General features: G+C 37.8%; 1 protein-coding gene across 8 annotated transcripts in view; it reads left to right on the forward strand.

Moving 5' to 3' along the window:
• The window catches only part of RBMS3 (RNA binding motif single stranded interacting protein 3), a 679730-nt gene that overhangs the window by 421088 nt on the left and 233641 nt on the right, over positions 1 to 25001 (forward strand). For all 8 annotated transcript variants that reach the window (XM_058554287.1, XM_058554276.1, XM_058554222.1 and 5 more), the window contains exons 5-6: positions 1379 to 1536; positions 16082 to 16161. In XM_058554287.1, the coding sequence (XP_058410270.1) occupies positions 1379 to 1536; positions 16082 to 16161 (238 nt within the window). The remainder of the gene's footprint in view (positions 1 to 1378; positions 1537 to 16081; positions 16162 to 25001) is intronic.

Consider the following 25001-nt stretch of genomic DNA (forward strand, 5'->3'; position numbering starts at 1 on the left):
AATGAACCTAATAATAGATCTTATTCATCTCAAAGCTTAATAAAAATATTACGACCTGTCTGAATATTTACAGTTGTTAAAGAGAATGGAGTTAAGCTTCATACCAAAATTGTTTATTGACCTGAAATAATATTTGGAATCTTGCTTATTGTATTTTTTCATTGTACTTAAAGCTCAAATTTTCTACAGAATATGATATCATCACTTCACAAAAGATATTTTACTATTACATAATGTCATTTCCTATAAACTTCAGAATTTCCTTTTCCAGTTTAATCTCTCTTATCCTTGAAATTAAGGTTGTTGTTTTTGGTTAAAATATAATGGTTCAGTTAAATATCGGATATATTTTGATATTAATGATTAATCATGTCATATTTATGGCTGTGTTTTATTTTGAGACATACATGTAACTCAGTTCCAACTTATTAATTCATTGTATGAAATAGAGAACATTCGTGCACATAGAAACAGGGCTAGCAATTGTTGTTTGGTTTCCCATTCTATTAAGCAAAGCTTATTTAAACACTCTTGCTGCTGGATTAGAAAACAAGAGACATTATAATCTCATTTGTATACAAATATTCATGTATGGTCTAGGTCAGTGATTTCCAAACTTGAGCAGTCATCAGAATCACCTGGAGGGCTTGTCAAAACACAGATCGCTTGGCCCCCCCTCCAGTTTCTGGTTCAGTAGTTCTGAGGTAGAGCCTGAGAATTTGCATTTCTAGTAAGTGCCCAAGTGATGCTGAGACTGATGATACTGTTCTAGGACCACACTTTTTTCTCCCATTGGTCCGGTGGAAGGTGGTATAGCAGAACAGTGAAGCCCACACACTTTGCTGATACTCCCAGATTTCAGCCCTGGCTTTGACATTTACAAGCTGTGTAACTGGGAGAAGTTAGGGATCAATTTTGTCATCTGTAAAATAATAACAATTATTTTTATTGGGAATACTGGATGAAGTAAAACATATTGAGTCATGAACACAATACCTAGCATGCTAGGAGCACTTACTAAATGCAACATTAGTAACTAGTGGTGATGGTAGTTAGAGTGGTAATAGTAGAAGTAGCAGTTAGTGGTAATAGAGAAGAATATACCTATTTGCCTTAGTTCAATTGCAATAGAAGTTTATTAGTCTTTTCTAAAGGAAAGCTGGACAGAAAGCTTGGTTTTCATTGATGACATTATTTCTATGAGAAATATTCTGGCAAGAAGAGAATTCAGTGAAAAGTGATGCCCTTAGTGAAAGAACATTCAAGAGCGTGTTGGAGATTGGAATCTAGATTACAGTTTAATCAAAAGTTTATCCATTTGTGCAATATGTTTCTCAATATTCAGAACTTACTGCATTTGTTTCTTTGCTTCCTGTAGCAACAAGAGCAAGACCCAACAAATCTATACATCTCAAATCTCCCCATTTCTATGGATGAGCAGGAACTTGAGAATATGCTGAAACCCTTTGGACATGTCATTTCCACAAGAATACTAAGGGATGCTAATGGAGTCAGCAGAGGTGTTGGCTTTGCCAGGTAAACACTTGCTCTATGACTTGTCTTTTCTCGTTGTTCCCTTTTAATTCCATTCCTTTCTAGCACTAGGGCCCAATGCAATAGACTATTCCAAAAAAAAAAAAAAAAAGGTAGCTTATCAAACTGATTCTGTGTATCTTTGCTTGGAGCCAGGGAATCCTAATGTAATTATGAATACGTTGGTGCTTGCTAAAATATGTACGTAGAATGTTTGTATGTGTCTTGGGTCATAATGATATGCATAACCAGTTCCCAGTCCTCTCTATGCCTGTAGATCAACAAAATCAGATGCTGCCAATTTCTGCCAGGGATAATAAATGCCCAATACCTCAAAGCTAAGGAGCCCCTGTGGTGAACAAAGCTTTCAAATGTTTTTGCATTGATTTCCAAAGAAGGCAATGGTAGAATTTCTCAGTCAGGAGAAGAGAGGAACGATTTAAGAAACAGGAATTGTTGGAAAGTCCCAAGGAACCCAGAAATATAAGGGGAGGTCATGGGAGCATTTGCATTGAAGAGGCCCTGGCTGCGTGTTTTTGATGTTTTACCCAGAACAGAAAAAAGCAAATTGCACTTATTTCATTGTCGGAAAAGGAAGAGTTAGTTTTCATTTTAACTTTAAGGGAATGTTTACACAAGAAGATCTCAGCCAGGAATGGAGTTAAAATGGTTGTACCTGCTGTGCTTTCATGAAAAACAAAGCTAAAGAAACCACGGAGAAAAAGAAACTGCTCAATGACAAAGAAGAAAAGCAAAAGCTGTGTCTCCATGGCTTGGTGTGTTTATGTGTCTCCAGCTGACTTCACATGGATGAACGGATGGATGTTAGTGCCATATGGAAGTCAGCCCATTGCAGACAGGTGTGTCCACCTATGCTGAACCCTGCTGTCACTGGGAAAACTATTCCAATCCAACTCTGTTAACCCAATTTGAAAGATAACAAATTATAACGTAAATGTTAGCTGATCTCTAACTTGACTCCCTAGAGCTCATGGACCAAGTCTTAAAATTCTTTTTATTCCCCACATTGTTCTACTCATAGTAGACCGGTGGATATATGCAAGATACAAGCTTGATGATTTGAAGAGAAATAATCAGAATAAAGAAAATCTCCCTGACTTGAATGCATATGTGGGGCATTCAAGTTTTCAGAACCTTGTTAACTGTTGATTTTCATGGTCCAGGCAGAGCTAATCGCACCACCTGGGTCTCTGAAATTTGCCAAATTAATCATTCTTGGATGGTGTACAACCTGCTATTGGAGGTCTGACCAGTGTGGGAGTTCATTGAAATGACTGCTATGTTTTGCTTCACACAGCATGCACATTCCTTTGGTGCCTCCCCCACCTCTCGCTCCCCCAAAAACTCTCTCTAACAAATTAGTTTCTCCTTCCTTTGTACTCCTGCTGAGAAATGAACATATTTCAAATTCATCAAGAGAACATATTTTCTAAGATCTATGGTGATTTTTTTTTTTAAATAAAGGATTTTTGGCACAAAGTATATTAGTTTGCAAGGGCTGCCATAATAGAATACAGCAGACTGGGTGGCTTAAACAACAGAAAGTTATTTTCTCACAGTTCTAGAGGCTAGAAGTCCAAGATCATGGTGTCAGCAGGTTAGATTTCCTCTGAGGCCTCTCTCCTTGTCTTGATGACCTTCTTTTCCCTGTATCTTCACCTGGTCTTCCCTTTATATTTGTGTCCTAATCTCCTCAACTTGAAAGGACATCAGTCAGATTGGATTACCCACCCATATGACCTCAGGTTAATTTAATTACCCCTTTAAAGGCCCTATCTCCAATACAGTCACATTTTGAGGTACTAGGTGTTAGGACTTCAACATGTGCATTGGGGGGGACACAATTCAGCTCATAAAACAGACGTTGGGCTGTTCATTTCTCTCACTTCTTTCTTCACTGTACATTTTGAGTTTACTTAAAAATGAAAAAACACTCTTCTTAAATGCAGAACTAAGTAATGCAAATCGTAAGAAGCAAAACTATAATCATAGTATATGGTGTCACGAAAGAGTCAACCTATAAAGTTTTTTTTCTTTGGGAACTGAGACAGGATGGAAATTTCAAATTACTATTTTATGCCTGCTCTGGGTGCAGCCTTTCCCTCCTTCAGTGCGTTTTGCATATAGAAGCCACAAGCAATTCTTTAAAAATGCAAATCTGATCATGTCTGGGACCTGCTGACTTCCCTTCCATATGCCTGAGTGATTGCATTTACCAACTTCACCAACATCAGCCTTGACATCATTATCCCTGACATTGCTCCCCTTCCTGGTCTTGTGTTTTCTTGCCTCATGTCCTGGGCACAAGCTGCCCTTATTGACTGTTAGACTTTCCGTGACTCTTCCCCTGGTTTCTGCCTATTCATCCCTCAGCTATCTGCTCAAATGTCTTTTCTTCAAAAAAGCCTTCACTGACCTCTAACTCCAGCCTCCAAAGTTGAGTGCTCTTGCTACAGCTCCTTTCGAAGTTTTGTTTTTTGTGGGTTTTTTCCCCAAATAAAATTTATCACAATTGTAATGAATTTGCTATTTAATTTCTTTCTTTACCCACTGGATTGTACATTTCCTTAAGTCAAATTTCCTTTTTCATTGTTGGATGGATGGGAGGCTGGGTGGTAGATTGCATAATTACCTTTCTGTGAAGTACCTGAAAGGCTAAACTCCAAGCAATGGTTTTTTAAAACTTTGAGCTTTGAATATAAATTATCAATCACATTCCAATACTGAAACTTAGATCTCTGTACTCTAAATCATGTATTTTCCAATTTCAGAAAGTGCATATGGATTGAAAAGAAAAACCTAGGTTCAAGTCAAGCCAATGATTTCTTATGCCTAGGTAAAAAAAAAAAGAGAATCTACCCCTCTTTTGTAAGAAGCCAGGAAACTCACGCAGAATAAGTATTTCATTCTCGGTGTATCTTAGACCTGAAATTCCAAGGAGCAGGATCTCATGCGATTTATCTAATTTGATGGGGTGAGAAAATAATTTTGGCTATTCCATGTGAAAATAGATCTGCCCAAATTCCTACTTCCTCACACTTTAACATTTGCTCTGCATTTTCTAGAACAACTATGACTATTGCGTTGACTAACTTGATCATTCACAAATTAACTCTTGCACAAGTTTTTCTCCTTTTTAAAACATCATCCTTTTTCCGCTCAGACTTTCTCATTGAGTGCACCCCCTCTGAACCACAAAATAGATGATTTGAGTCTCTATTTTCTCAATTCTTCCAAGGATAGTATATAGCTAGAGAGTTAATGCAATGGATGCCTTGGAACAGGGATTCTCAAAGTATAATTTCCAGGACAGCAGCCTCAGCATCGCCTGAGAAATTGTAGAAATGCACATTTTTGAGCCCACCCTAGACCTACTGAATCAGCAATGGGTGGGGGTAGGTGGGGTGCAACAATCTGTGTTATAAGAGAACTTCAGGTGACTCTGATGCTCTCTAAAATTTGAGAAACATTGCCTTAGGGCATTAGGACTGGTTCTCAGAATCATCTGGAGGGCCTGTAAAAGATTGCTCGGCCTCATTCTTAGAGACTTTTCCAGATGGAGTTGATTCCTGTTGATGCCTCTATCACACTCTACCACTTTCTCAAAATATACTACTTATGAATCTATCTTTCTTCCTGTTCCTCAAGGGAAGGGACCATGCCTTCTTCTTCTTCATATCTGTCCCAGCACCTAGAGTGGTGTCTGACATATAATTGATCCTCAGTGAATTTTTGGTGATGAATAAATGAAATCACTTCAAGTTTTTTGTTTGTTTTTGTTTGCTTGTTTGGTTTTGAATGTAGCAATATGCAGGGAGATAGCATTTGATGATAATAGTAAGCCAATTCTGAGACGGGTGTCTTGGAATATTAGAGAAAACTACAGTAGCATCAGCCCAACTATTATTGGTTCACAAATTGTTTCTTCTATAAGTTCACAGTGCCACAGGCATTATTAAAAGAATATGCTTATTCAATTGGGAGAACAGCCAGCCTATAATTGTGCCTAGTAAACTGTACAGATCTCTTGAATTTATGACTATCTCAATTCACGAAACCTGCGTAACTTTTTCAGCAGGTTACATTTTGAATATTACCATTGGTTACTCCTAACCACCAGATGTGGTCTTTGATTCATGTGTAAGAGATCCTAAAATCTCTTTGACTAGAAAGAAAACTCCCTATTATTATTTCACTAGCAAGCTATACATTAATCTTCTTTGATAACCATCTCTTCAAAGTAAAGGTAGTATCTTCACTTTTTATTTAAAACACTGAACTTCAAAGCATTGATTTGAATGCCAGTAGTGTGCACAGACAGCACAATTATAGGCTTTTCGAAGTTCCAGAAGAACTAGATAGTGTCTAAAATTACAGACATTTTATTTTATTTATTTTTTCACTCTCCCGTAACTTAATTTTGTAAGATCCACTCCCCTCTGAGAGGCATTTTATAGCCAAGTCATAAACTTCTAAAAACAGAAATTTATGGTGGGAATGCTGACAATCAGACAGTCAGACCCACTACTGCAGAGCTAGCGGGTGCCAACAGACTACCTTGCCTTGGAGGGTGAGGATTAGAGCGTAAATCAGCCCGAGTCTGGAGGGACATGACTGTGTGTTCATGTTATCCATTTCCCATTCCCAGAAACATGAGACCGTTTGTCTAACAAAAATCACATTGAACGAGTGTTATGAGAGGCTGGTAAAGAATGACCCAAAGTGGAGAAAGGATGGGGGGTAAGCATTCACAATCAATCCAGCTTCAACATCTGGGAACATAGAACCTCTTTAAGAAATGCATTTACTGTCCCCTGGTGAGCTAAAGAGCGTGAGAGACCCCTGAGCACAGAGACCTTTGTATTTGGTAGTAGTTTTCTCCCCTCTTTCGTACTCTTAATTTGATTCTCATGGAGTTTTGTTTGAATGACTTTTAACACACGGGCAGCCCAGTGCTCTAGCTCTCCCTGCCAAATAAGCAAGTTTTCCAAATAAGTAATTTCAGCTCTTCTTTCTTTTCATGATGTAAAAAAATTAATCATAAATATAAGCAGACAAATATTAGCCTGAATGTTGAAAATCAGTATAAATAGCAGATTAAAAATATTCTTTTTGTATTTTCTTTTAATGAAATTGGATATCATTAAAATTTTATTGATTTACCTTCTACTGCCTGATACTTCTTCTTGCTCCCCCTCTTCTCCCACCTCCTGAAATATGAGAACTCTGATTCAGAATAAACATAATGAAAATATAGGAATTTTTAAAATTATAAAGCAAATACCAGTACTTCATGTATTCCCGTGTAGGCAAATATATGATCCTTTAAAATGACCATCTAGCCTATTAAAATGTATTTTTATTGTTTGGAATGTGTTGAGATCATATCAACCTTGAGTTCATTTTTGTGTCAACAATTTCTCCCTTGCCATTTTGGCAATTCTTGTGCCATTACTGTCTCAAACACATGGAACTAGGAAATCAAATGTGAGCAAAGAAAATCTCTGAAATGTAAACTTCGTGATTAGTAGTCTCCAAACTACAGCTGTGTTTGCACAGAAACAGGTTACAATTGTGTTTGCTGAGATTGAAGAGAACAAGCGTTGTTATTCCTTTTGGTGACTTTAATTCCTCTCCCAATTGCCAGCAGATGTGACCCACTGTCCCTCCTCCAGCTTCTTCGTCTTTGTTCTTGTTTTATTTTATTTCCTTTTCATTCACCTTCATCCGTTTCTTCTCACTGCCTCTTTGTATTTTTTTCTTTAACCATGAGAAAGTCGTGATCATGGCTAAAGAAAGCAGAACATTCTGCTTGCTTTTCTGTATATTTGAAGCCCTGGATTTCAAAACTCAAACCAACCAACCAATCAACCAACCAAACAAATGAATTAAATTGTGTCGAATAATCTATTATTCTGAAATCTCCTGGACTCACTTCTTGCTCTAGACACGCCTTTATAAAAATTTAGAGAGGGAGGAAAAATATATACTTTATCGTTTTATTATTATAAAACTGAAATGAGTAGATTCCAAAGACTTCCCTCTGTGGGATGGGAGGAGAGTTCTGAATAGTATTTACCCATGTGAAACTGAAATGAGAGCACCTGGTTATCTCGAGATTGGAAATGGTGGCCATTCAATGTGCTCAGGGCCTGTAAGACCTCTTTGCCCTGTACCTGTTCTAAGCACAAACGGTGACGGGGGCTCTTGGGCCATCCAAAGGCTGAGGGCGTTTGAGGTAGGTTGCCTGCCTCCAGCAAATAAAGAGGAAAGATTTGGAAATAGCATTTGGACTTCAAGTGTGAGTCTCTTTTATTTAGTGTCTTTGCTACATTCTCAGCTTTCTGTGAGTTGGACCAACCCATCTATTCTCTATATCTGTGTGGTTAGGAGCATGGCTCTATGGGTCAGAAATAACCTAGGTTGTATCTTAATTCTGCACCTCCTATCTATGTTCTTGGACCAGTTACTTAAACTCTCTGAGCCTCCTTTCCTGATATGTAAAATGTATTCATTCATTCATTCAGTTTGTCTAATAAATATGTCTAGGGCACCACTAGTATACCAGTCCTTGTTCTAGATGCAGTAATTCAGAGGTATACACAAAATAAAGGTATTTGCTTTCACGGAGTGACATTCCACTGGATTGGGGAGACAAAAAGCATGTAATCAAACAAATAACAAAATAACAAATAATATCAAATAATTAATATCAAACAAGTAAAGTATCATAAAAACAAAATAAAACATGAAGGTGCAATAGAGTGTGGCAGAATGAAAGGCTGGAGGCCAGGAACAGGAAAGCCCTCTGAGGAGAGAGCATTTAAACTGAGATGCAAGTGATAAGAAGGAACCAGCCAGGAGAGTCTCTGGGTGGGTTGGGGAGGGAAGAGAGTGACCCTCGCAAAGGGAAAAGAGAGTGGAAGCTCTAAGGTGGGGCCAAGTTTGGCATATGTGAGAAACAGAAAAAAGGCCAAGTTGTTATACCATGGAGAAAAGAAAAGAGATATAACAGATTATAATATCTAGGAATGAAATATGGCTGCAGCTCAAAGAGATTGATTAAAAGTCATAATGCATTCCAGTGCCATTTAATGGCGAGATTATTCTAGACCTGAACATACTATGCTTATTGATTCCTTCATCTCAGTTTTAATTTTTTTAAATTGAATTTTCTTCTGTTTCTTTACCAAAATTCCTTTTGAAAACATTAATCTATGATTAAAAGATAGATCTAGATTATGCTGCATCTAGAAAAGGATATCAACCTGGGGTAGGCAGGTAATCTATGTGAGAAGCAGTTCCCAGACTAAGTGTAATAAAACTTTTTTTTTAAGTACATTTTTCTTGAAACACACAGCCTCCGGGATAATTTTGTTTCTTGATTGTTGATAGTTTTATGGTATAGCCATCAGGGTGCTGGTTGCAAACAGAATTTCACCCCAGATGATTCAGCTGAAGAGACTAGAATGAAAAGTATTTACAAAAGAGTGGGCAGAGTTAAGGGAACTGACAAAGGGATGTTGATATACCCAGAGATGATCAACAGAAGAAAGCCTTTATCACCCTTAGAGCTGAGAGCAAGTGGAGGAGTGAGCCCAGAGCCAGTGAGACAGAGAGAGCCTAGGAGGAGGGGTTGCCTGGAGGAGCTGTAGACCGGGAGGGATACAATGCCTGCCAGAGAGACACTGTGCCAAAGCAGAGAGAGAATGAGGAAGAACCGGTCAGACTTCTCTCTTCTGCCACCAGGCCCCGATGACTGAATACAATGAAAAGCTGTCAGGTAAGGGAGCTGGGATGGTACAGTCCCTAGAAGGATGGCTTCTTTGAGGTATAGAGTGGAGGAGAGTACAAATACAGGAGAGGGTAAACAGAAAACACCAGTACACATGGATAAATTAACTACTTTTCATTTCCTCTTGACTCAACTAGTTACAAAAAAAAAAAAAAAGAAGAAAAAACAATATAAGGTCAACGATAACTAGCGTCTGCTGCTTCACCTGAGGATTGGCAATTGATCTGGTTGGTAGGAATGATGGCAAACTGACTCTGTTTAAAGAAAACGACACTCAGCTCTAGGCCATGCTTGCTGTGATGTCTTTTTCTCTGACATCACTTCTGACACCAAATGTGTGGGTTTTTCTAACACCAAATACGTGTAGTTTTTCCACACCAGTTCTCCAACTCTCTGACAGCAACTGGGTGTCAATTCAATTCTCATACTAACTATCCAGAGTTATCACTAGACTCCATGGGTTTAAGGGCTTGGTCCCATTAGACTGTCTCTACTTCAGACAGCAGCCACAAATGGGGTGCCCAGGCTACCCACACTTCCGCCTAGCCAACTACAAATTCAGGGGTTCCCATGATCCCCCTCAGGTTTGATAATTCACTAGAGCAACCCACAGAACTCAGAAAAACACTTTACTTATCTTTACTGGCATATCATAGAGGATACAACTCAGGAACAGCCAAGAGAGATGCCTTGGGCAAGGTATGGGGGTGGGAGGAGAGGCTCAGAAGTTCCCTGCCCTCTATGAGTGTGCCACCCTCCCAGCACATCAATGTTTTCATCAACCCAGAAGCTCTCCGAACCCTGTTTAGTGGTTTTTATGGAGATTTCTTCGTTACATAGGCATGACTGATTAAATTATTGGCCCTTGGTGATCAAGCCTAATCTCCAGCCCCTCTCCCATCCTCAGAGGTTGGTGGGTGGGGCTGAAAGCTCCAACTCTCTAATCACTTGGGCTTTCTGGTGACCAGCCCTATCCTGAAGCCATCTAGGGGTTCCCACCTCAAGTCACCTCATTAACATAAACTCAGGTATGGTCAAAATGGGCTCATTATGAATATCAAAAGACATTTCTATCACTCAGGAAATTCCTAGGGTTTTAGGAGGTCTGTGCCGGGAACCAGGGACGAAGATGATATTTATTTTTATTATACCATAGTTGCCATGCGGAAAACATGGATCAGACCACTTCATTTTTCAAGAGAAATCAGAAACTCAAATTTCATATGAAGTCTCTCAATCTTTAAATGTTGACAACCATTTCAAGTTTTCCAGGAACTCTTTGCAATCCAAACAAAACATACCTGAAGGCTGGATTTGGCCCATAGTTTCCAGTTTGGGACACCTGACATAGAACTCGAGAACAGCAGTTTTCAACCCTGGCTGCACACTGAAATCACCTGGGTAGCTTTGAAAAATAAGTGCCCAGACTTCATGCCAAAGCAATTAAATAGCCAGAATCTCCTGAGTTGGGGCCCAGACATTGGTATTTTTGAAAATAGTTTCCTGATAATTTTAAGGTACAGTCACTTTTTAAATAAACTACTTATGTTGAAATAAATTTAGTTTTACAGAAAAGTTGCAAAGGTAATGCGGAGTTTCCATTTACCCCACACTCAGTTTTCCCCATTGTTAACCCTTTATGTGATCATGACATATTTGTCAAAATTGAGAAACTGACATTGGCTTATTACAATTAACTAAACTCCAGGCTTTATTTGGATTTCACTAGTTTTTGCATTGATAACCTGTTTCTGTTCCAGGACCCAATCCAGGGTACCATTTTGCATTTACTTGTCACGTCTCACCAGTCTGCTCTGGTCTGTGACAGTTTCTGAGACTTTTCTGGTTTTTCTTGAGTAGAATTAGCCAAATATCCTGGAGAATGTCTCCAGATATGGGTTTGTTTGATGTTTTTCTCATGATAGGATCCATATTATGTATAGGTTTTTAGAAAGAAGACCACAGAGGTGAAGTGCTCTTCTAGTCATATCATATCAGGGTATATCTGTATTTTGAGAACAGCTGCTCTAGTTAATAGTGGCTGGATGGAATGGAGACAGCAGGATCCATTCAGCTTCAGAACAGATTAAAGGAGATCAGTATAGGAAATCAGGCGGGATGACATGAGCCCAGCCGTGGATCTCCATCTCTTCCAAATAGGCCATCTGAACTGAGAGTCAAGACAAAGGTTGTATTCCAGGCTTATCCACTAACTAATCTTAGGGAAGCCAACCACGGTCTACTAGAGTTGGTTTCTTCATCTGTTCAATGTAGAAGTTGATATCTGAGGCTATTTCTAGCCCTGAAATTATGTGATTCTAAAACTTTGGAGTGGGTTTTTATTAGTCAAATATTCTCTACAGTTCCGTTTCCTAAGAGGAATGTGTTACGATGCTGAGCAAGACACTACCCAAATGTCTGGGTTTCTGCAAAGGGAGATGGCAGGGAGGCCACTCTGATTCAGTATTTGGCATTTATGACACTTGTATCCTAAGAATGTCAAGCACTTGTCAGGAGGAAAACAAATTACAAAAACTAAGAAGAGTCAACTCATTCACTCATCTTTGTTCCTGGGACTCACCATTATTCCTTCCCTTACAATTGATTAAGAAGTAAATGACATAATTTGTTTTTGAAATGTCAGAAGGAGAGCACATTTTAGTACTTTAAAAAATCTTTTAATGTTGACCCTTTGCATAAATCTTACCGGAAATGAGGCTGACTGGCTTGCAACGTTGGATGTTCTAAGTTGCCAATAATTTGTACAGAGCCTGTGATTGCAAAACCACAAAAATTTCACAATAGTGGAAACCTCTAATTAACTGTAATAAACGACAGGGTGGATTTGTTTTAAATATATGGTTAATATTTATTGCTTTAAGATCATAAACTGAGAGAGACTCTATTGCGGTGAGATAGGTAGGCTGCAAATGGTTTTGCAAAAAACTTTTCCACGTCTGCAGGTTCAGTCTGACCCAGCACATTCTACTAATATTGGATCCGGCTCTCATTTGATGTAATTTGTTTGTGGGAATTGTATTGGCTGTGAAACCAATACAATTAGTAGCTGTTGTACAGAAAAAAAAATTTTTAAAGTCACAATTCTGTGGTGCATTTTGAATGACTGAAGCCAGGTTCCTAGGCACTGCGACAAGAACGAATGTCAAACAAGGCCTTTAATGTGTACTTATATTTAAACATCAGACCCAACAGAAAACCCTGAATCTTTATACAATGATTGGAACCTTGTAAGAATCTAATTAATGTATCATCGGGTGAATGGTTGGCCTGGCACGCGAGCTGTTCCAAGGGACACGACGGGGTTCAGGTACCGCCTAGGAAGAATAGGCACAGTTTAGTGATTCAGTGGCCCATCTGAAAGGGACATGGAAAGGCAGCTTTGTCTGGCGTGCCGCCTTTTCAGACCCACTTGATAATACTAGTGTCAGTTTCAACTGAAGCGTGTGCCAGATTGCAGATAGCTTGAGCTGGCGTTTCAACACAGTTAATTGTGATACTTGAGAAGAAAATGGGCACATTCTTCCTAAGGTGGCCATTCAAATGCAGTCTCTTTACCCCCAGCGCTCCGTGGGTCTCACTTTTGTTCTGTTTCTGCATAAAATGCATGAGGAACGCTGAGCCTTTCCCCTTGGCAGCCCCTATATTGCCGTCTTTGCTGGGACTGCTTTGCCTTGTTAAAATGTGCCCCGTGCATTAAACTGAAATTGTCACTGCTGGGTGGTGCAGCATAACATGGTTTGACACTAAGCGCCGGCAGCTACAGAAAACAGACTTTTATTGCATTTATTCTTTCAGAGAGGAGAGTCTCTAATGGCTCACTGCAGACATTCACTTAGTTAAATCTGAATGAATCCAAAGTGAGCAATCTATGTGGCTGTCTTTGTGTTCATAGAAACAGCCCCTTTCTGGCTTGATACGGCTGTAAAACAGTCTTAAGAAAAGATGATCGTACTTGGAATCCAAAAGGGAAGACTTGAGGCATTCAAATCAGAACAAAAATATTTTAATCGGGCAGAGTGAGTTAGCCACCTGATTTTCTTCTTTAGCTTCCTCTGTATTCCGTAAAACACATTACGTAGAATCAACAAGCACACACACACACAAACTCACCCCCACCTAATTTTAGTCTTCATTTAGAAATTCATGTCATTTTAAGACAAAGAGAAAGGATTTGATTTGTAGGACTCTTGCAAAAAAGCTCTTAGATTCTTAACTGCCTTTTATCTAGATGAGTACCCAGAGAGAGATTGAACAGGGAGGGGGCTCTGGGGCATAAACTTTTCATTCTGTAGCTCTCCTGGAATAAAAATTCCATAAAGTAACATCTGTAGTAATTAAGGGCTTACATTTCCTCTTCCATTCATGTCTCTGCTAGGAGGGAAGGTTATTTTCCCTAAGAGACAATAGATAGTAGATTCTGTGGGAAGAGAGAAAGAGCAGAATTAGAATTCTTTTGTTCCTAGAAATGGAAGTTTCTTACTTCAAAAAAAAAAAAAAATTGGAAGACGTACTGTAAAAAGGTTCCATAAAAAGAAAACTTGAAGGAGTTAGGAAAATTGTCCTTAGCTACTCCTAAATATATGGAATGAAGAAAGATTCATCTTCCCTTTCTAATCCAAATATCTTCTGATTTGGGAGAATTTGTGATTAAGCAGTGAACAAAATGCTGTCTTTGTTTTTATTGTTTATTAAAATTGTGTTATTAAGCTTAAAGAGTGTTTTTTTTTTTAATTTGGATGTGAAATTGATTCATTGTTCAGGTGTTCTTCAAAATAACACTTTCGTGGATCCATTGGACCAACTGATAAATGAATACTAACCTATTAGTGTCCTGCACTCAAATTAGTCAAATTAGTTTCCTGTACTTTCTTGTCATAGCAGGACCAGCTACATAATTTGTGGGACCTAGTGAAAGATAAAAATGAAAGACCCCGTGTTAGAAAATTATTAAGATTTTCAAGATGGTGACAGCAAATTTTTAAACCGAGTGCAGACTTGTTCTACGTGCGTAGCCCTGTGGTTCTGCACAGGTTTCATGCCTGGGAAGTCAGTCCTGCTTGGTAGGTAAAGATTTGCCATGTGTATCAATACAGAAAAATGTGCATCTATCCTATGCTTCATGGGAATGTACATTAGAAAATAAATTTTTTAAAATTCGAGTCAGAAATTAATTACAGATCCTCAAATGGAATGTGCTCCTGACAGCATCTTCAAATTCCTTAACCTAATAATTCAGAAGCCCTTGTCTGCATTTCTCAGCCACAGCGATCTGCTCACTCTAGTGCATCTAAAAGGACACAGGCTCTGTCCCCTGCCAGTTCAGCCCCCTGCACTAATTAATCTCCAAGCGCTCCTCAGGCCTTCTATGCCCACTTCTCAGTGTTTCCCTGGCTTCTGGAATTCCTCTCACATTCGAATTCCTGTAGCTGTAATAAATGTAGAACTTTGGCATTTGTTTACATATTTTTTTCCTTGTTTCTTCTGCATGTAATATGGTAATATAATATGATCGTGAAAACACACGTAAAATTTAGATGTAGAAAAGTTTTACAACTTGTGTCAAAGCGCTCCATTCCAAGAAAGCTCATATTAATAACACAGCAGAAAATCCAAAATAATGCTTTGTGTTTTAGACAAATTTCACACATTTCATATACATTCTTTCATACGTGTGTGTGCTGTTTTTTAAATTTATTTTTGCCTCTAGTGTACTGCTTTTGGGACTTAATTTCCTTTAATCAGAATCAACTCTTTAATTTTTATCTTCCCCATCCAATTTTATAAAATAGTAAAGCCCAGATATAGTTAATTATTTGGAAAATGTTGCCAATACTATTCTACTCAGGACATGGCAATACTGCCAATCTTGACATTATGATGTATGGCTCAAAATGTTCATTCATTAGCTTGTATGTGAGATGCCAAAATTTGGCGCAAGAAACCCAGTTTAGAAATATTGATACTTAGTATGAAAAATAGAGGATGTCCAAAATTCAAAATTAAGAAAGTTCAGAACCTGAGGTTTCTGTATGTATGTTCTCCTCTCACATTTGGGACCCCAAATAATTCTCTTTTGTATTTTTCACCCAGTGGGTTTTCAATAAAAGTGTCATGGTGCTGATAACAACACTACTGTATTAATCATTCCTTTAGGCTGCAAGCAGTTGAGATAAAGCACTTCTACTCACCTTGTTTTGAGGATTCTCTCAGTAATATAGCTTAGTAGTTACAGTATGGCTTTGATGGCAGACATGCCTCAGTTAAAATCCCAACTCTGCCTCTTATTGGCAAGGTAGTTCATCTCGCTAAGTCTCAGCACCCTCATTGATAAAAATAGCAATAACAAGACCTACCTTTCAGGTTTGTTAATTCAGACATTCAACATATATTTATTGAGCACTTTCAATTGCCAAACATTGTTGTATGGATTAAATAAGATAATGCCTTAGTATTTCCTCTGGGTGAGGACTCAACACAGAGCCATCCACATAGGCAACTTTCAATACAGTAAAGAATACTCTCGATGAGCATGAATCTGTGATATTCTATCAGCCTGGTCATGGTGGTCATGGCAGCAATTGACGAGTCTAGTAAAATTCTCAAATCAAGCTTTTCCATGGCTTTCCTGTTTTTCTTTTTCTTTTTATTTATTTTTCCTGCATATGCACAACTTCGTGAAAGTATATGATCTCTGTTTGCTTCTTTTTCCAGAATGGAGTCTACTGAAAAATGTGAAGTGGTAATTCAACATTTTAATGGAAAATATCTGAAAACACCACCAGGCATCCCAGGTAAGAAACAGCATTAAGTAATCATTCAATTACGTCTGAACTTATTGCTATTATTAGAATGTATACATGGTAAGGCCTTTGGTTGGTCACTGGGAGGGAAAAGGTTGCTTGTATAAATGTGTGTTTTTTTAATACTATGTAGCAGCTCATCTTTCTCACAACTACAGAATGCTTCTTGGTGATTCTTCTTTGGCCTTTTTTTGAATCTCTGTTGCTAATTTTCTAAAATGAATTAGAAGAAAAACATAGCAAAGAACAGTTAAAAATGCACTTGTAGTGAATGAAATTTATGACTGTTGTCATTGGTATTGGTATCTTGATTGGTGTCTAATTTATAAAATATCTAAACAGTGATATTCATAGTGGGGTCCACAGATTGATGCCAGTTTCCAAATATTTCTTACCAGTCCATGACAAGAAGAGTACAGAAAGTGAGAGTAAGCATTTAGAAACTTTTATAGCAATTTGACATTGTCCTGAAATCTGAGTGTATAATTTCATATTTTACAAAAATATCAGTTACTGACATATTGAAAAAATTTTTTAAATGATCCACTCATCAGAGATAGTTTAAGAAGCATCAGTCCCGACTGTCCCAGGGCATTTCACATCTTCCAAGGCAAAATTATTAAGATTTTACACACATTATAAGATGATATAACTTTATGCTGTTAAGAATTACATTCAACATAAAAGAATTGGATATATCACGTGTCTGGGCTTAAGCTAGAAATGCCTCAACTTGATATTAATCTGGTAGTAGTATATATGGAAAATATTTAGTGTTAGGTGAGTAAATTTAAAAATGCATCATACTTATGCATAAAAATTTTGAAGATTGAATGAAGTGCTAAAAAAGAATTACAATGAGTAGGTAAAGAAATATCTGGCTAATGCATGCTGGTTTATTTGTTGCTCTTTTGTTTTCAATGATTCTCAGGGGAAAAATGTGACTTTTTCAGTCTTATAATATTTTCCCTTTGATCTTTATAAGCTGGATTTCTATAGTGTTTCCTATGTAATGCATAGACTATTTAAAACCCATGGTTAGAGAGGTTTTAAAGGCTCGTGGGTTGAGCATTTCTGTTCCTTACAACGTATCGAAGTTTTATACAGTACGAGGAAGTCTGAACTAAAAGAGAAATATTTTTGTGGAGGGCTCAGGGTCCTTTGATGACTTGAGGGTTTGGGGGTATGTCAGGAAAGGAGAAAGGCCCTTCAGATTGACACTTGGATAATCTAGAAAATCCAAAGTAGCACCTCTGGTTAGTCAGAGTTAACATGCAGTGAAGCCGTGCCTCGATTTGGTTAGCTTCCATGCGTAATGTTCCCTTGAGAACTGACTGCATTATGATCCAGTTGGAGACATATGGTGTTGTTAAGAAAAGAGTTAGCAGTTTTCATCTCAGCATGTAAGCTGCCCTTGCATTTCAAGAGAAATACTTTTTTTTTTCCTTTTAGTGTAAAAGACACTTTAAGACACTCTGCTCAGACCCATCATTGAATAAAGGAGTTGCATTTTTTAGAGGATTTTCCTCTTATTTATCCCATTTTATCCACAGATGCCTATCTATATAGAAGGCCATTCAAACTAGATGTGAATTAATGTGGTTATATAAAAAATTCAAGAATAGACAAATTATGTAGAAATCCTTGTTGATTCAAGTTTTAATACAGGTCCCAGTTTTTTAGGTTTCTTCTTTTTCAGAAAAAGACTTTGAAATCCTTCTTGATTTGATTGATTTGAAACTGTTTTATTTGGTTTTCCCCATAAAACAAACAGCTGACTAACACAATTTGATGCTAAAGACAAAGAAAGTCACTACAAATCCCCAAATGTCTGGGGATCCTTCCTGAGTATGCAGGCTGTGATACCAACCTATCTAATATCATAGCTACACCCAATGGAAACATTGTGAATAGCAAGAACTTGGTTATGAGTTTCTCACTCACTTTTATCTCATGGGAACATGAGAGGCAAAAAAATTATGCTCAGTTATAAAACTCTTAAGAGATATAACTTTATGCTTCTGAGATTGGCATTCAACATAACAGAATTAAATATACAATACTGATCATCATCAGTACTTGAATTTGCTTATTTATGCATTGGAAGTCAAGTAGAGTTTAATAAAGGCTTCAAATGCTAACAGAAGATATTTAATCTTTGATATTTAAATTTGATATGGAATAAAAGAGGACATAATGCAAGATATAGGTATTTTGGAAGGTACAGTAATAAAATGCCCTCACTGGGTACTATTAAGTCAAGACAGGTATAATCAAATTTGTGTGTATGCTATTTGCCTTCATTCATCATCATTGCTTATTTATTGTAGATGGTTGAAATCTTATTTTAAGAAACTCATATCTTAATCCAGTTTTTTATTCCGTCTTGAAAACTGTGACTGGGATGTCACTATGAGCTCTGATATCAGATTGAAAGCGGTCTCTTTGATATTTTCTAAAGAAGTGTCCAATTTCCTAACTTTTTCAATATTAATGTAGCTTTAGAGAGAATGTTCTTGCTTGTGGATGTACTAATTAAAACCAACTATAATTGGTCTGATCCACCTGCAACTAAAATAGAATTCAAAATATTATAAAAATTTCAGTGTTCCACATTATCAAGATTTAGCATCTTTGAATTCAGAAGTTTGTGGTTTTATAGAACTCACATTGATGGTTTCAGTGTAATGTTTTAAGGTCATGTGATTGAGGGACCTACAATAATCCAATAATGACCTGAGATTCTCAGGCCCTAAGAAATCTGTTGAAAAGATCATATGTTAACTCAGTCATCTTCTTCTCATACTGGAGCACTGCTTTTAATCTAACGTAAGCAAGTAAAGAACAATTGGTACCAAATTTGCATTCTTTACTGCTCCATTTAGGGACAACTTGGGGAAATGTGCACATGTCATTGGGCAAATATAGTGCCATTTTGGTTTCTGTCACTCTTGACAATGATTCCCCTTAAGGGAGATGCAAAGTTAATTATTTTCCTGACATGATCATCTAGTTTCCAAATACCCTATTGTGTCATTTCTTTAAAAGAACAAGAAGAAAAAATCCACTTCAATCCAAAACTTTGACGTTGCTCTGAATTTCAAATTCTAAAATCATCATAGTTAAGGATATTTGCAAGGAGTTATAACGTTGACTGCATTTATGTTGCTGTCTCCATTTTTATTTCAGTCATTCTAGGAACAATTTACTCATTAAACGTGATTCATGATAGTATTTAGTTTTGATTGCTGACAGATTATGTGACTTGGAAGGAAACTTTGTAGACATCTTCTTTTGACTCATGCTTTCTCTCTCTGGGCTCCTCCCACTTTTTTGCTAAAGATCTTTAATTTTAATGAATACATTATGATTGTTAATGCCTGTTAGAACCTCCCAGAAGTAGCTCTGTTCACTTTGGATAGTAATGTTATCTCCAGATTTTGGTTACCTGGATCAATGAAGCTAAATATACATGTCAAAAATAAATTCTTTGAAATCTGGTATATATAGTACAAGAAATTAACAAAGATCAGGCGGCTGTGTTACTACCAGCAGATGGGAAGGAGAAGCCAAAGATGTGCGTTAAACGGTGTCGATCATTGTAGCCATCCACAGAAAGAGATCATCCTGTATTTTCTCCCTCCCCTAGAGGGAAAAGAAAACAGAGTTCCATAAATGTTTCATGTCCTACGTATTGATCTTGATGTTTTCTGGACAAAATGAAGGATCATTAGCTGCTTGCCTGCTTTACCCAGACATTTCTTTGTCCCATAATGAATTGCACAGCAATGTTGTGCAGCCCCAAAGCGTTCCATTTTCAAACCTCTGGCAAAAGCAAAAGTGTAAGTTCCCAGACACTTCAGGGATCTGTAGGGCATGAACTTGAAAGGCTCACTTTCAAAGAGCCCCTGGAGCAGAGTGAGGCACCATGCGGAAAAGGCTTCCACGTGTAAGGGCATGTATTGATGAGCAGAACATGCAGGCTAGTTTGCAGAAAAATAAATCACGTTTTGCTCTCAGACTAGACTTTTGCCTGTAAGCACATGTTTCTATTAGTGGAGCAGTCTTTCCAGAAGAAAATGGAATAACCCAATTTTAGTATGATTTTCTTACTCTCTACTTATTTCTAATCCCAGTTGAACTCCGAGAAGTAAGGAAGGGTTGAGAGACAGCTCACCACATTTTGGGATCTTTTTAGTTTTAACGAATCTTGTGATCAACAGAAATTTGGACAAATAATTAAGTGAAGAGGAATTATGTTTTTCTAATAAATAAAATAAAACTGTATGCCTTCTTGATACTTTGACATACGCATTTACTATTGTGTGTTTATGTAAATAAAAAATATGTATGATTGTGGATATATATCTATACTTCATGGGAGCTCCAGAGTAAGATATAAACAATGTACTTAAATAAAATTTATATTAAAAGATGTGGTTCAAAATTCCAAATATGTAAGCAATAGATATACAAATTTTTATTTATCAGTGAAAAATATTGCAGACTCTCACAACCAGCATTTCCTCAGTGGTACCAGTCTAAGTTCACAAACGCAACTATAGTTGAGTAAGAGGCAACAAATAGAAAAATATTATGATGTACAGTTTAGCAAAAATATACCTTTATGGTTATACTGAGAGCAAGCATTGCCTAACACTGAGATTTTTGTCTTTGTGAAACTAAAACATCATTTACACAATAAACTTTGCAAACACTAAAGTCTCAAACTGGGTATCAGTTTAGATTTCTCATTAAGAGGACTTTTGCAATACTTAGGAGCTACTTTCTATGAAGTAATGCTTAATGTTAGTGATGCCCTTCTAGAATACTTCTATGTACCAAACACATAGTTAGTTGCCTCGTGATGTAACACTGTTGGAATATTATTAGTGAACTTCACAGAGCAGCCTGACAACTTCAAGGTCAATAGAGCCTTAGAGTCTGTAGGAATTCTATGGATGTGGACTTGGTCAATGGTTTCTCAACCTTCCTATGGAGCCACACACACCTGATACCGTGAAGGTAAACATGTTATGAATTGGTAACTGATTAGGTAGGGGAGAAAGGAGGCAAAGATGATTACATTTCTAAATCTGGATAATGAGAAGCCAGATAGAGAAGGTACAGAGGATCACCTTCAGGAGATTAGAAATGATTGGAATGAGTTTGTGCCCTGTGCTATATTCCCTCCTTCCACCTGTGATTGCGGCTGCAGATGAGATGGGCAGTTTCCATGCACCCTGGAATGATCCCATCTCAAGTGTCAGCCAATTCTCTCCACATCGCCACCTCGGGGAAAAATCCATAAAAGCTCATTCAACCTGACATAGTTTTTCTGCAAACTTTGGCAGAGTTTCCACTCCCTGGGACAACCCTCAATCAATGGGATATGAGAGTCAGTGGATAAAATTGGGTCTCTTGTCCTTTGGAGGGACAGTTCTGAGTCACATCTACAGGGTTCCTTAGAGGATTGCCCACAGTGGTAACAAGCTCAGTGAGGCACATTTTATCATCTTTTCTTTCTTCCCTGCCTTTTTTTTCCCTTTTCTATCATATCTGCTTCCTGGCATCAGCTCCCAGTTAAACTACATTGCCCCAGGCTCTGATTTCTGGGAACTCAAATTAAGGTGGGTGTTCCAGGAATTATGGTGGGGAACTATGTTTTGATTTAAAACTTATGGCCATAGAGCAAGGTTGACCCAGCTAAAGTAGTGAATTTCATGGACCAAATTTTTGGGTTTTTTTTATAATTTTATTTATTTATTTATTTTCCCCCAAAGCCCCAGTAGATAGTTGTATGTCATAGCTGCACATCTTTCTAGTTGCTGTATGTGGGACACGGCCTCAGCATGGCCGGAGAAGCGGTGTGTCGGTGCGCGCCCGGGATCCGAACCCAGGTCGCCAGCAGCCGAGCGCAAGCACCCAACCGCTAAGCCACGGGGCCGGCCCTCATGGACCAAATTTATTGTTTCCAAGACTTTTTTCTTATAGTGGTACTTATGAATTACACATTAGGAGTGATAAAGGCAAATATTAGTGGTAGTAGACAGATGGTAGTCAAGGTTTACATTTAGCAAGAGAGGTATGAAAGAAGATCATGACAAAGTGCTGCCAGGGACATGGCTGACCTTAGAACAACTTAGGACATAAAGAGGTGGATGGTTGATGAATATGGGGAGGGAATGAGAAACTAGGAAACAGTCATAATGCCAGCAGAGTGAAGGTGAGGTGCAAGCAGAGAAAATTATGGTCACAGGGAAAGGATTTGTGAGGTTTTGGTCTTAGATAAAGTAGAGTGGTGGACGTTGACAATGAGGTCCAGCATGTGAATGCCTGTAGTTGACAGAAGTGAATTGGAGATGAGCTTTAGCTGAGCAATTGGAAGCTTCTGATTAGAATGTTGGAAGATTTTTCAACAATACTGCAGATTTCCTCACTTACTCTCACATTTCCCTTGACTTTCTCTGAAGTTCTAATCTGCATAGGAGCAAGTTAGAAGTATGAACAGTGCCAAAGTAATTTTTTTGTTTATTTGTTTGATTCTGGAAACCAGATTTTTTTTTTTTTCATTTTTGTGCTGCAAAGGCTATTGCTTAGCTCAGTGTAGATTCTCAGTAAATGTTCTTTGCAGGTGATGCACAGTTTCATGAATGGGATAACCCTCATACTTATATTTGCTTTTAATGGACTGTCTTAGGGCATAGAGGGGATTCACAGATCCTGTGTCATCACCAAACTTGGAGGAAAACATTGAGAGAAATCTTGTCATAATTTTTGAAAAAATTCTCTACAACACATTTGTATATCTAAATATACAGAGAAAGACAGAGTTAAATATTCATAAGAAAAAGAAACTGAATTTGCTTGAGAAAGATTCTAGTTACTTTTGGAAAAGCCTCATTTTTCCAAGACTGCTTTTCAAGGTGTTATGCCGGCAGTCTAACGGTATTTCTTTAAAAGCTCATTCTTGGATGGTACAATGATGATTCTGTTTTCTGACACGGCAAGTGGTCTTGCCTAATTTATGTTGAAATAATATCTAGGGGCTGGCTCGGTGGCATAGTGGTTAAGTTCCCACACTCTACTTAGGCGGCCTCAGCCCGGGGTTCACAGGTTTGGATCCCAGGTGTAGACCTTCGCACCACTTATTAAGCCATGCTGTGGCAGCATCCCACGTGCAAAAGTAGAGGAAGATGGTCAAAGATGTTAGCCCAGGGCCAATCTTCCTCAGCAAAAAGACAAGGATTGGCAACAGAGGTTAGCTCAGGGCTAATCTTCCTCTCCAAAAAAAAAAAAAAAAAGATATAATATCTAGATCTTAGCCTTTTGCCACTGGGTCTAGTTAAGTACTATTCCTATGCTGCACTTTTGCCTCTTTCTTTTCTCTTTTTCACATATAAATGTGATTATCTTGAGAATAAACAGAAAAGAGAGTTTCTTAGTCTGTGCTTTTGGCCCTTCTGGCATTGTATTGCTTCTCCCTGCCTAGAAGTACTATATTGGCTTGTTATTCCTGTTATAATATAACAATATAATAAAATCTGTGGTGTTTAATCAATATGATATGGTCAATATGCTTTGCTCACCATATATTTTCTATAATTATGTGTAAGCATCAATAACTAATAGTAGAATTTGTCTTGAGTATCCAGTTGGCTCCAGAATTTGTTTCTTTTCAGCAGTCATAATTTCATGGACTAGAGAAGAGGGATGAGGAGGTTTTCTATACATCTCCAGAATCACAAGCTATTCATTTATTATTTCTAAAATAATAATTCCATTCAGGTCTTCAAAATTTCTGCATTGAAGATTTCACAGTAAAAACTTACAAAATAAATTATAGAACCTTAATTTTATTTCTAAGACAGTGTTGGGCTTTGCCTTCTGTCAGGATCACTAATGAGTAGTTAAACCATTTAGTGTCTGTACGAATGAGTACTATTAGCAAGCAAAGATGGTTGAGTGGCTTAAGACCAATTAAGACACAAGCCATAGAAACCAAGCTCTGAATAATTAAGTGCTTAGTGCATTTCTAAATCTAGAATCTCATTTAATAGGATTGATTTAAAAACACATTCTAACCAGGTTTTGGATAAATGGATAGTATCTTGAATTAAATAACTGCCACTCTCTCCCAAAAACCATCAAGAAGCCTGCCATGCACACAACTCATTATTTATGATCTAATTTTTCAGATTGAAAAGTCAACAAAATTTAAGAAAATATTTTAAGAGGAATATGAATCCAAACACTCATTAAGCAAGCTCTGAACCGGCCATCATTTGTTTATCTTATAACTGTTTCCTCTGATTTCTTATCTCTTTAAGCTATGAATGATGAATCAATTAGTTTACTATTATTTTAGTCATTTTTCAATACAGAAAGAGAAATCTTCCATAGGAAATTGACATGCTTATAATCTTTTTTTAGATTTCATATATTTCAAAGACACATTTGAGGGGCCGGCCCCGTGGCATAGTGGTTAAGTGCACGCGCTCTGCTGCCGGCGGTCCGGGTTTGGATCCTGGGCGCGCACCGACGCACCGCTTGTTAGGCCATGCTGTGGCGGCGTCCCACATAAAGTGGAGGAAGATAGGCATGGATGTTAGCTCAGGGCCAGTCTTCCTCAGCAAAAAAGATGTGGATTGGCATAGCTGTTAGCTCAGGTCTGATCTTCCTCACACACACACACAAAAAGACACATTTGTCCCACTAGATTATACATTTTTCTAAGAAAGAACTTTCATTTTTATCTTCCCCTTTACCCTGAAACAATTAGCCTATAAACTCTTTGAATGCAAAGATCGCACCTTGCTATTTATTTTATG

Source organism: Diceros bicornis, chromosome 2 (genome assembly GCF_020826845.1).
Source record: "Diceros bicornis minor isolate mBicDic1 chromosome 2, mDicBic1.mat.cur, whole genome shotgun sequence".
Classification (NCBI taxonomy): Eukaryota; Metazoa; Chordata; class Mammalia; order Perissodactyla; family Rhinocerotidae; genus Diceros; species Diceros bicornis.